Consider the following 13,104-nt stretch of genomic DNA (forward strand, 5'->3'; position numbering starts at 1 on the left):
ATTTCAGGATGAAAAAACAAAACCTTCACATATTTTGTACATGCAAAAATATATTTAATTAACGAGTAAATTGACAATAAGTATGAATTAATCATTAATTCTATACCAGTCCATTTAGCCTCTAAAATATTTATTTTACTGCATCGCTGTGATCAAGAAATTATTCAATTAAATAATTTCAATGCGCAGAAAAATTTATGTTTGTATGTGGTTAACATTGTTCATGTTTATCTAAAAAATCTTCACCTAACAAATTTAAGAACACATGAAATCATACATAGGGTAAATTAAAAATTGTATCAATTAATACACAAAGGTCATGTACATTTAACGCATTACAATACAACATTGTAAAATTTCTTCTTCACGAAAGTTCCTTGATCATGATCGCGGCGTAAGTACGGAGCCCTTTCTTTGGATAGCAGGATGCTTGGATCAACTTCAACGGCGAATGGAGGCATGCCATCAAACTGATCATAATCATCTGATTGGTCTGTTTTATCCTCGACTCCCACGATTTTTCTTTACCTGGAAGAACTATGTGGCACTTTGGCTCCCATGTCTCTTCTGGTTTTCTCTTGGGTTTGCTACACATGTCCTTCACATAGAACACTTGATGCACATCATTGGCAAGTACGAATGGGTCATCACTGTATCCAATCTTGCTCAGATCTACTATTGTCATTCCGTACTGATCTTTGGTTACGGCAGTTAGCTTCACCCAATTGCAAAGAAATAGAGGGATGTACAGCGGTCCGTATTCGAGTTCCCATATCTCCTGTATGAAACCATAATACGACTCCTTGCTATTATTTCTGTCCATGGCATCTATGCGGACACCACTATTCTGGTTCGTGCTTTTCTAGTCCTGGGCTCTCGTGTAAAATGTGTAACCATTTATCTCATAGCCTTGGAATTTGACGATTGTGCTAGCAGGTCCCCTGGCTAACCAGGCAAGCTGTGGGTGAATCTCAGAGTTACCCATAAGTTGTTGGCGCAACCAAGAAGGAAAAGTTTCCATGTGATGACGGGTAAGCCAAGCATCGGATTTGGTCGGATTTTTGGAAGCTACCATCTGCCTGTGCCGCTCGATATACGGAGACACAAAGGATGACTATTGTAGAACAGTGTAGTGTGCCTTGTCGAACAAATCAGTATCATTGCTCAAACTTGCTTTCCTTCCAAGGGTGCCCATTCCTCGGAGCCTCCCCTCGTGGCGTGAAGTTGGAACCCCAATCGAGTCAATTGAATCAATAAAATCAACACAAAACTCGATCACCTCCTCTGTTCCATATCCCTTGGCGATGCTTCCTTCTGGACGGGCACGATTAAGAACATAGTTTTTTAGGACTGCCATGAACCTCTCGAAAGGCCACATATTGTGCAGGTATACAGGTCCGAGAATACCAATCTCTTTTACTAGGTGAATCAGTAAGTGCGTCATAATATTGAAGAAGGATGGTGGAAATAATAACTCAAAACTGACAAGACATTGCACCACATCGTTCTGTAGCTTTGATAGCTTGGATGGATCGATTGCCTTCTACGAAATCGCATTGAGAAACGCGCATAGCTTTACGAGCGGCAACCGGACATTTTCTAGTAGAACACCCCTTAGTGCAACCGGAAGCAACTGGGTCATCAACATGTGGCAGTCATGAGCCTTGAGATTTGTAAACTTCTTTTGTTTCATATTTATTATTCCCTTTATATTCGAGGAGTACCCAGACGGAACCTTCATACTATTCAAGCATTCAAACATGCTATCCTTCTCTTCCTTGCTGAGAGTGTAACTAGCAGGACATAAGTAGTGTTGTCCATTATCTCTCTTTTCCGGATGTAGGTCATCTCGTTGCCCTATGGCTTTCAAGTCCTGTCGTGCTTCCAATGTATCTTTTGAGGTTCCATAAACACCCATGAAGCCTAGCACGTTCACGCAAAGATTCTTCGTCAGGTGCATCACGTCTATTGCGTTGCGAACCTCTAGGATTTCCCAATAAGGTAGCTCCCAAAATATTGACTTTTTCTTCCACATGGGTGCATGTCCGTTATCGTCGTTCGGAACAGGTTGGCTACCAAGTCCCTTTCCAAAGACTACATTTACATTCTTCATCATCTCGAACACACGCTTTCCATTACGGTGTGCAGGTTTTTTACGATGGTCTGGCGCCCCTTTGAAATGCATCCCGCTCTTTCTCAGCTGGTGGTGAGCAGGGAGAAATTGACGATGACCCATATAGACGACCTTCTTACAGTGCTTCAAGTACATGCTGTCTGTGTCATCTAAACAGTGGGTGCATGCCCGATATCCCTTATTTGTTTGTCCTGAAAGGTTACTCAATGCAGGCCAATCGTTGATGGTTACGAACAACAATGCTCGTAGATTAAAGATCTCTTGTCTATCCTCATCCCACACACGTACACCTTCTTCCTTCCAGAGCTGTAAAAGGTCATCAACCAACGGCCTTAGGTACACGTCAATGTCGTTGCCGGGTTGTTTTGGGCCTTGGATAAGCGCCGGCATCATAATGAACTTCCGCTTCATGCACAGCCAAGGAGGAAGGTTGAACATACAAAGGGTCACAGGCCAAGTACTATGGCCACTACTCAACTCACCAAATGGATTGAATCCATCAGTGCTTAAACCAAACCTTATGTTCCTTGCTTCACTTTCAAAGTCTGGGAATGTTCTATCAATTGATCTCCACTGTGCCCCATCTGCGGGGTGTCTCAGCATCTCATCTTCCTTACGGTCTTCTTTGTGCCATCGCATCAACTTAGCATTCGCCTTGTTCTTGAACAAGCGCTTCAAGCGTGGTATTATAGGGAAATACCATATCACCTTCGCGGGAACTCTCTTCTTGGGAGACTGCCCCTCGACATCACCAGGATCATCTCGCCTGATCTTATACCGCAGGGCTTCGCAGACGGGACAAGCATCCAATTTCTCGTATTCATCACCACGATAGAGGATACAGTCATTAGGGCATGCGTGTATCTTCTGAACATCCAATCCGAGAGGGCAAATAATCTGTTTAGCTTCATATGTTGTGGACGGTAATTCATTATTCTCGGGGAGAATCTTCTTGACAATGTTCAACATCCCCTGAAATGCCTTATCGGACACACCATTTTTTGCCTTCCATTGCACAAATTCTAGTGTCGTACCTAGTTTTTTATGGCCCTGCTGGCAACCTGGGTACAACAATTTTTGGTGATCATCTATCATGCGCTGCAACTTTGCTGCTTCCTTCTCAGTTTCGCAATCTCTGTATGCATCTCGTATCACCTGACTAAGGTCATCAGTAGGGCCATTTTCTGCAAACCCATGTTCATCAGCCTCGCCCATTGTAGTACCTGCAAAAGCTTGGCCTGCAACCCAGTCCGGAATGGTGTCATCTTCCTCCTCCTCCTCGCCATCTTCCATTACGACCCCTAGTTCACCGTGCTTGGTCCAAACCAAATAGTTAGGCATGAAACCGTATTTAAACAAGTGGCTGTGAATAGTCCCCCAGGAATCCTTTGAATACTCCTTCTTGTTATTGCATTGGAAGCATGGACAACATACGAACCCATTCTCTGGCTTGTTCGCTTTGGCCACTTCGAGAAAATAATGCAAGCCATCAATAAACGCCTTGCTCCGCCTGTCTGCATTATACATCCATTGCTGGTCCATCTGCATCGTATTACGCATGAAAATGGATTACACTTGACAATGGATTACGCGTGAAAATCGATTAAAGATCCAAACAACATGGTACAATACAACAACATGAAGATCCAAATACACATATTTAAATTAAAGTCCCAAACAACATGATACAATACAACAAGCCATCCACTGGTTATTATCAAGGAGGACTTTAAGCATCCTTGAACGGTGAAGACGAAGGTTCCGCTGACCCAACCTCATCCTTAGGTTTATTTGTGCCGCCTGAAACGGTAGTACTAAGTGAACGTGAAACACCCGGGACTGAGGGTGGAGCATAACGACCACCAAAAGGAGGTTCCTGACCCGCGGCAACAGCTTCTTCATGACGTTGCTGCAAATAACGAAGCATTGCTTTTTCCAGCGCGCTCTTTTTCTTCGGCTTATGCTGAGGGCCAACTATGATTTTCCCCTTGCCGAAATAGGAACCACGATCGCCCCCACCATCGCCACTTCCTCCAGTAGCAGAAGCCATCTATGTACAAAAATTATTACCTTAACACTGCATAAGTTGTTGAACTTGAAGACCGTGATCATCTCGCGAGCATGTCCTCAACTGGGCGGCACCGCACTTCGTCATGAAAGAGGTTAGATGCTACGGAAAAGGGGACACAGTCACGATGTCCGTATCCACTCTTTCTCGTAGAATCGAACCTCCTTCTTGACATACGTTGCTGCTCGGCGGAGAACATCCTCAGAGAGATGAACACGGTATGCAAGTTCAATAAGTATGGATTTGAAAAACCTTATTGAATTTGATAAGTTCAACAAGTAGCAGAAGCCATCTATGTACAAAAATTCTTTCCTTACCACTGCAGAAGTTGTTGAACTTGAAGACCGTGATCATCTTGCGAGCATGTCCTCAACTGGACGGCACCGCACTTCATCATGAAAGAGGTTAGATGCTACGGAAAAGGGGACACGGTCACGATGTCCGTATCCACTCTTTCTCGTAGAATCGAACCTTCTTCTTGACATACGTTGCTGCTCGGCGGAGAACATCATCGCAGAGATGAACACGGTATGCAAGTTCAACAAGTATGGATTTGAAAAACCATATTGAATTTGATAAGATAAACCATCTAGACAAGGTAGCATCATTCTTAAACCACTGCAATAATGCATACTATATGTATGACACATCAATCTCCCTCACATTCTAGCTCAAAATACCTCTCCATTTTTCTACTTCATCATCACATTCTAGCAAATAATCTTTCCATCTCCAAAGCATAAATCAAAGCATAACACGAGGATGAAGTAGCAAACCTTCACAACACTTGTGTTGGCCGAGTGAAATTCCCACGAAAATGAGGGAAAAAACTTCGGGCAGCATCTCCCTTGCTTCGGCACCACCGGAGAGTAGGTGAAGCTCAGCTCTCTCTGTAAATGTGCTGGACTGGCTCGGGCTGGAGGAGGAAGAAAGTCCTCTATCTTGGCCGTATATAATGGGGATGAGTTTTTATTCCGGTTAAAAACTCCAACCGAGACAAAAAGGAACACCTTTTGTCTCGGTTGAATGGTTAGTCCCGGTTGGAAGCTCCAACCGGGATAAAAGGGTGCCGCCACCGACAGCCCTCCACTAGCCGTTGCAACCGGGACTAAAGGGGGGCCTTTAGTCCCGGTTGCAATTACCAACCGGGACTAACTCTTCCCTCCATTTTTGCCTACCGTGGCGCACCCCCTTTTGTCCCGGGCCAACTTTAAACCGGGACAAAAGGGGGCGCATCGAAAGCTAATTCTCTACTAGTGCCACCTCGCTGCCGTCTCAACCGCGACCACTGCCTGCTACCCAGCCGCCATGAGGTTCCTCTAGGTCTGCGGAACACAGGTACTCGCAAACCCCCGAACTTCGAACCTTGAAAAGCTCACTGGAGGTCGTCGGATTTGTAGAAGGGGAAAGCTGTGTGAGAGAAAAATTCGAGTGTGGGAGAGATGAAAAATGCTCGGGTGTGATATAGGAGCAGGAACAATATTGACAAAAGGAACATCAACAGCAAAGTACAGTAGAAAATTGTGAGTCAGGATTTCTTAATACTAGCTGGAAGGACAATTACGCGGGGCACCCTGCTAGTAGTTAAGAATAAATAGAATGAAGGATCTATCAATAGTTCAATACTGATGTTTGAGCAGCGAAGACGAATCCTTCAAACCGGTTGAAGTGGACGTGTCCGAGGAGGAGGTGTGAGTCGTTGCCGTTGTCGACGACGACTGAGTCAAACTGGACGACATCACCCCTGACGAGGAAGCAGCGCTGTACGAGAAGAGGCCCTCAGGCGGGATCACCGGCGCCGCGTAAGTCGGCACGGGCATCTTAGCCGGCAGAGCCGGCACCGGGCCGGTGGACTGGAGAGCGGCCATGGCCGCTCTGATGGACGGCCGTGCGCGCGGGTCCGGGTGCGCGCACCAGAGCCCCACGGACACGGCGCGCTCCACCTCCGCCGCGTCGTACTCGCCTTTGAGCCGCTCGTCGGCCACCGCGAGAGCGAATCCCTGGCCGTACAGGTCCCAGACCCACTCGACCAGCCGGAAGACGGCGTTCTTCTGGCTGCCGCCCTGCAAGCTCATGGGCCTCCTCCCGCATGTGATCTCCAGCACGACGACGCCGAAGCTGTAGACGTCGGACTCAGCGCTTGCCTTGCCGGTAATCAAGCTCTCGGGGTCGACGTATCCCGGCGTGCCGGAGACGGCGGTCATCGTCTGCACCCCGACGGCGTGGTCGATGAACCTCGCGAGCCCGAAGTCGCCGAGCTTGGCGTTGAAGGACACGTCCAGCATGACGTTGCTCGGCTTGACGTCGCGGTGCACGACGCATTGCTCCCACTCCTCGTGGAGGTAGAGCAGTGCGGACCCAAGCCCAAGAATAATATTGAGCCTGATGCAATTGCAACGACATTCACGCATGAATCTTGGTGATCACTAAACTCTGAATGGCTTAAATTTAGAATAATGATGAAGCATTGATGATGAGGACAATAGATAACCTCATTGGCCATGTCAAGAAGGTGCCGTCGCCGTCGCCGTGAAGATGGATGTCGAGGCTGCGGTTAGGCACGAGCTCGTAGACGAGCAGGAGCTCGTCGCGGCCGTGGCACCAGCCGACGAGCTGGACGAGGTTCCGGTGGCGGAGCCGGCTTATCACCTTGATCTCCGACTTGTACTCCTTCCTCCCTTGCATGGAAGATCCTTTGGCGAACCTCTTTATGGCCACGGCGCCGAGGCCGTGCTCTCTCAGGTGTCCCCGGTACACTGAGCCGAAGCCGCCTTGCCCGAGCTTCTCCTCCGGCGCGAAGCTCTTCGTCGCAGCAACGAGGTCGCGGTACGGGAATCGCCTTGGCCCCGTCCCCATTTCGATCTCCATGATCGGCTCGGCCCCGTCGTCTTCGTCGTCCGAGCCGCCTACCTCCCCCAATTCTTCTGCCAGCTCCCTCCTCTTGCTCCGCCGCCGCCGTGCGAGGAGAGCTGCCGTAGATAAGAGGAGAACGAGGAACAGCGCTGCGCCGACGGTGGCTCCTGCTATAAGTCCACCGCGTCCGGAACCAGCTGGCGTGTTCGGCGTCGGCGGAGGTGGTAGTGGCGGCGGCGGAGCTGGGATAAGTGCGGCCTTGGGTTCCAACGACGAGCTGAAGTACCAAGAATGCAGCTGATGCAGCTCGATGGATGTGGACGTCGAGGCAGAGAAGCCGACGGAGATGTTCTCCGGCAACGCGCTCTTGAGGTCAACCTTATGGCTAAGGTGGTAAGATTCGTTTCTTCTATCGCCCAGCCGTAGCGTCATCTCCAGGATGCTCGAGATGTTGTCGTACCTGATCTCGGCGGTCATGTTCCCGACGAGGCTGAAGTTCGGCAGGCTCCTCGTGGCCACTGACCTGATGGAGTTGACGTCGATGCCGACGTGATCGTAGGTTCTGTCGGGGTCCAGCGCCGCGGTGTCGTTGAAGGTGTCGAACTCCACCGCCACGAACCGGGCGTCGCCGGTGGCCACCGCGTCCGGCTTCTGGTTGGTGAGGCTCATGTCGTAGGGCTCGGAGCCGGGCGGCAGGCTGGACGGGTAGGCGGCGAGGAAGAAGGCCATGCCGGTGCCCTTGTTGTTGATGCCGAGCGGCGGCGGCGGGTCGATGACGAAGGCGAAGCGCGTGGTGAAGCTGGCCACCTCGCCGGTCTCCCTGTCCCAGAGGGGCATCGGCTGGGCGTACGACACACGGCCCCTGCTGTTGTCGATGCCCTTGTTGAACGCCGACACGTCGATCCACCCGCGGTTGATGTAGGCTTCGCCTTCGACCTTGAAGTCCTTGGTGTCATCTGAGCTGAATGTGGAGTAGTTGAAGAACAAGCCGGCCACGGGAGCCGCGGGGAGGAAGCAGACGCAGAGGAAGAAGATGAGGCCGACGGACGATGTGATCACCGAGAAGCCGGCCATCGCCGCCAGCCAGATCGAGAAGGTGCACTGACTGCGTAGCAGCTGATGATCGATCGCCGATCGGCTTGATCCGGAACAGCCAATCGCGTTCGAGTAGGGAGGAGTAGGCAGCCTGCCTCGATCAAAGAAAAGTACACCTACCAGAACAAGTCCAGTCGTCGGTACACAAGGCCAAGTCCACGCGGAAGCCATCAGGGAGTGCCCAAAAAAACATTGCTAGTTTTCTTTCATTATTGCACGGACATGGTGTGGCCCGCCCACTTGCACGTACTGTGATCATTAGTGTATTCAGAGTATAAACATTTTTTTTGTTAGAAGATTTAGAGTATAAACATGGGTTCAGTGTATTTGCGCGTGTTCGAGAGTAGCTAAAGCTAGATGTAAAACAAAACTCAAGTCGTAAACAAAAAGGACTCCGACTAAATAAAGGGGGCGCAGCCCCTGGAGTCCGGAGGGGTCACGCGCGCCCAACCCTAGGCGCCCCACCTGGGCTGCCCTATTGGGCCATCTTCTTATTCCGATGGGCCTTCGTTCCTTAACACCATGATGAATTTTAATTCTCTCGACCGGGCCCGAGTGATTGGCCCAGCTGGATGATCAACTGTAGGCGCTTGAGATTGAGGAGCAACTGGAGGCGCCTGAGGTGCTGCTGGTGTAGATGTACTCGTGGTGTCCTCATCATCCTCCCTTTCTTGAACTGAAGTCGTCCTCGACGGCAACTCCTCATCTTCGCCCACATATGATTTCAAATCTGCAACATTAAAACTCGAGGAAACACCAAACTCCGCAGGCAGGTCAAGGATATAAGCATTATCATTAATCTTGGTTAGCACTTTAAAAGGACCAGCAGCACGTGGCATCAATTTAGAATGACGTAAAGTAGGAAAACGATCCTTTCTCAAATGCAACCAAATGCAGCCTGCCTCCATCAAAGAAAAGCACACCTACTAGAACAAGTCCAGTCGTCGGTACACTAGGCCAAGTCCACGCGGAACCCATCAGGGAGTGCCCAAAAAAGCATTGCTAGTTTACATCTTTCATTATTGCACGGACATGGTGTGGCCCGCTCACTTGCACGCACTGTGATCATTAGTGTATTCAGAGTATAAACATTTTTTTGTTAGAAGATTCAGAGTATAAACATGGGTTCTACAGCAGATTAGTACATAGATAAAGAAAGTTTTGTTATAATGTCCACTATGCAATGGGCATATATATGTGCACACCTCCTGTATTATGGACGTGTCAGTCCATTATGTATAAACACGGCATCGACTATTACTCGTGAGGATGCTTCGATGGGCAGGGGAGGAGGCACCCATGGTCTTGCAGATCGAGATCTCTAAGCCAAACCATATCATTACGTGAACTTAACGTGGACCGTGGGGGAAGACCGGCTCCACGATTTTTCATTAAGAGGAAGTACAACTGATTTCCGGCTGCGAAAAACCTCCCGAACTGTAGCTATGATAGCGAGGGGGATTTTATTTGTGCGACACGCTGGGTTTGAGTCTGGGTGGGTGGTGTCCACGATGGGAGCGCCCACCACTGAGCAATCGCTCATGACGTAAACTGTAATATAGATGCGTATAGTTTCTTCTATTTTAAAACCTCTATAATAAACGCTTTTGGATGAGTTTACATCATGTTTAGTATTTGTGCCATTATCCCACCAGATATGCGCCCTTGCTTCTTCCCATCACTGGGACAGCAGATTGACGTGTTGCAAATCCATAGAACAGCATCTCGAGCTGCCAAAAATTGTCGTCGTTGCATTGCCATGATTTCGTGTACACGCATTGTCACATTGACCTTGACTTGTGCTCTGGTGCTGACCATTGACTGCTGGGACCCATGTGAGCCGAACGCGTCGGGATGTGTCCAGCGGCACGGGAAGACCCGGGTCAACGACTGTTGGCCTGCGAGTCGATGGATCGCAATGTTAATTCTGCGCTGCGAGCTCGCAGCTCTCGACTCGACAGCACGTCCTCGGCTCCTTTTCCCTTTCCGCGTCGTGATGTGTCCAGCGGCACGGGAAGACCCGGGTCAACGACTGTTGGCCTGCGAGTCGATGCATCGCAATGTTAATTCTGCGCTGCGAGCTCGCAGCTCTCGACTGGACAGCACGTCCTCGGCTCCTTTTCCCTTTCACGTGTACGAGGGTGAAAAAAAAACTTCTCGAGTCGTACATTCCTAAATATAAATATAAATATAAAGTTAGATACCGAGACGTATCTACCATGAAAATTATGACGCGGGACGGCATAGTCTACATAAAAAAATAGGAACCGGTCGAGTATTATGAAAAGTACTTGTAGTAATAAGAGTAGAACTCCTCTAGTCGAATCTGACTAGTATCTTATAAACAACCAACCTGTAACCCTACCTCCGGTAATATAAGGTGAGGTAAGGACCCCCTCCAAAGCAATTCAATCCGGATGACGTCTCACATGATGAACTCACCGCCAATATTGTTGGAGAAGAGACCGAAACTCAAAGAATTCGACGACGAGCAAGTAACGCCGCAAGAGCAGAGAGCCGCTGCTGCCTTTGAAGCAGTTCAAACGCGTCATCATCATAGTCCCCTGGCTACCGTCACGTCTATTGATCTCATCACCCACGCGATGCCTCAGAACAAGTACACAAGATAGTTGGCTGAACTGGCTGAACTCGTGTACGAATAAATTGATAAATAGAATTCGATAGTCAGTCCAACACTTCCCATCCCAGCATAATCAACATGGCAGCAGCCATAGAGGTCCTCCGTCCAGACCAAGCCAACTCGGAGGCACTAGACCGAGCCAAGCTGGAACTGAAGGTAGTTTGGTAGGACCCTCGGGAAGCCGTGGCCACCGTGGGGCTAACCCAGAGCCTAAATGTCCAGTAGAAGACCTTCGCAACAAGATCAACATCAGCCGCGATGCTCGTAACATGATCGATGGATGGCGCTACGAGTGCGAGCAAGAACTCGAATACCCAAGAGATGATACTGACGGGTTTCCCGCCTTCTCAAAACATGTGAGGAGGGCAACTCTACCTAAAAAATTCAAACCCCCCAGGCATCACCAAATACGATGGCAAGCAAAACCCAGTCCAATAGCTCTGGTGCTACTCGCTATCAGTACAAGTGGCTGGGGGAAATGACAACACCAAAGTCATCTACTTCCCCATCTACATGGAAGCGGCACCGCTCACATGGCTCAAATCATTGGATAAAAACTCCATTGACTCGTGGAAGGACCTCAAGGTGGCATTCACCAACAACTACGCAGGGCAATGAAGCGTCCTGGTAACAGAATCGACTTGTCTCAGGTTAAACAACAAGAAGGCGAGACCCTGCGGAGCTACTTACGTTGCTTCTTCGACAAGAAAGCTACAATCGTGGATGTCATGGAGCGCGACATTATAGACTGCTTCCAGAATAGCCTCCACGACCGCCGGATATTCCAGGAATTCAGCAGAAGATGCTCCGCTGATGTCAAATCTCTAAAGATCATGGTACATATGTGGGCAGATGAAGAAGATAGGGAGATCAAAAGGTTCAAGTCTAATCGCAATAAGGACCAGAACAACAATAATTAGAACAATGGCCAACGCAATGACAAGAACTGTAACGATTGCCCCAACAATGACAACCGAAATAACTACTCGGGAGGTTATAACCGCATACGAAAGCTAGACAATACTGTCACGGCAATTTCGTCGTCATCCAAGAAAGGTGGCGGCAAGAATCAATACATGCCCTCGTTCAACGAGCTCCTAAAGAAATAGTGCTGCTGGTAACCATACCACAAGCACTCTGCGATAGATTATTTCAGTCTGCGTAGAGTCATGAAGGACTGCTAGAACCATCTGTCACCAAATACAAGTGCAAAGCCAAGGAAGACAAAGATGATGGTGACAATGACAAGTTCCAGAACCCATCCAACACCGTCAACGTCATCTTTGGTGGAACCCCAAGTACTGCTACTAAGCGGTTCTAGAAGCTCACTCTTCGAGAGATAATGTCCATTGAGCCTGCGACGCCAATGTTCCTCAAATGGTCCAAGGTTCCAATTACCTTCTCTAGAAAGACCAATGGACTAGTTTCTTAGATCCTGGATGGTATCCTCTCTTCCTGGACCCGGTTGTTGCTGGCTCCAGACTTACTAAAGTACTCATCGACGGTGGTAGCGGTCTCAACGTCATGTTCACCAAGACACTGAAGAGGATGGGCCTCGACATCACCGATATGCTCACCCCAATGAACTCTCCGTTCTTGAAAGTGCATCTAGACCCCTAAGTGGGTTGTGGCGAATTGAATGACAAAACAATTAAAGGACTAACTTGTTTGCTTAAGATTGTGAGTAGGATTTTATTCTTATATTTATGATATGATATTGCTTCATAAGTTAAAAGTGTATTATATGGCCCACAATAAACAAAAGCAAGCAAGTGTGTGATCCCGTGATGAAATTGTATGATCAATGACAAGCTAGGGTGAAGTAAGACTTGGGGATATGCTTGATGGTTGATCTATAAGTCTCCAAATCATATGATAGCCTGATTGACAAGTAAAGGGATCATTTAGAAAAGAATAGTTATATTCACAAATGGATATTGCAAGACTTCATGTGTATACGATAAAAAGACATGAGCTTATGTATTACATATTGGCTGTGTTATTGGAAGCTTGCAAATTAATGAGATATTCTTTATCAATCAAGAACAAGCATTTGAAGAGGATTTTAAATGGGATTTCATTGTTGATGTTAAAGCAAACCTAAACTCAAAGTGGCAAGAATAGGTGAAGAAATCAAGCGAGATACTAGAGCAAGGGACTAAGCAAGCTTTGGATAAGCGACGGCTTAGACTATGTGCATTTTGCTAAGGTGAAGTGGCTAATATCCGGGGGGGTTTTGAAGTATCATATCTAAGCCTTACCGAGGGAAGCAATGCAAAGAATCTAATCTAGTGTGATTGGTAAAATGGAGTG

At 48.2% G+C, this 13,104-nt stretch overlaps 1 protein-coding gene and 1 pseudogene across 1 annotated transcript; both read right to left on the reverse strand.

The window, feature by feature from the left end:
* Positions 1-359: 359 nt before the first annotated feature.
* Positions 360-3,661, reverse strand: LOC111257252 (annotated as a pseudogene).
* Positions 3,662-5,645: 1,984 nt separating this feature from the next.
* On the reverse strand, positions 5,646-8,287 carry LOC101768812 (L-type lectin-domain containing receptor kinase IX.1). Its single transcript, XM_004968861.3, has 2 exons — positions 6,694-8,287; positions 5,646-6,584 (listed from the first exon to the last, which is right to left on the reverse strand). The coding sequence occupies exons 1-2, from the start codon at positions 8,127-8,129 to the stop codon at positions 5,822-5,824; spliced, it is 2,199 nt and encodes a 732-aa protein (XP_004968918.1). The 5' UTR covers positions 8,130-8,287; the 3' UTR covers positions 5,646-5,821.
* Positions 8,288-13,104: the final 4,817 nt, after the last annotated feature.

The sequence above is a fragment of the Setaria italica genome, chromosome V (assembly GCF_000263155.2).
Source record: "Setaria italica strain Yugu1 chromosome V, Setaria_italica_v2.0, whole genome shotgun sequence".
NCBI lineage: Eukaryota > Viridiplantae > Streptophyta > Magnoliopsida > Poales > Poaceae > Setaria > Setaria italica.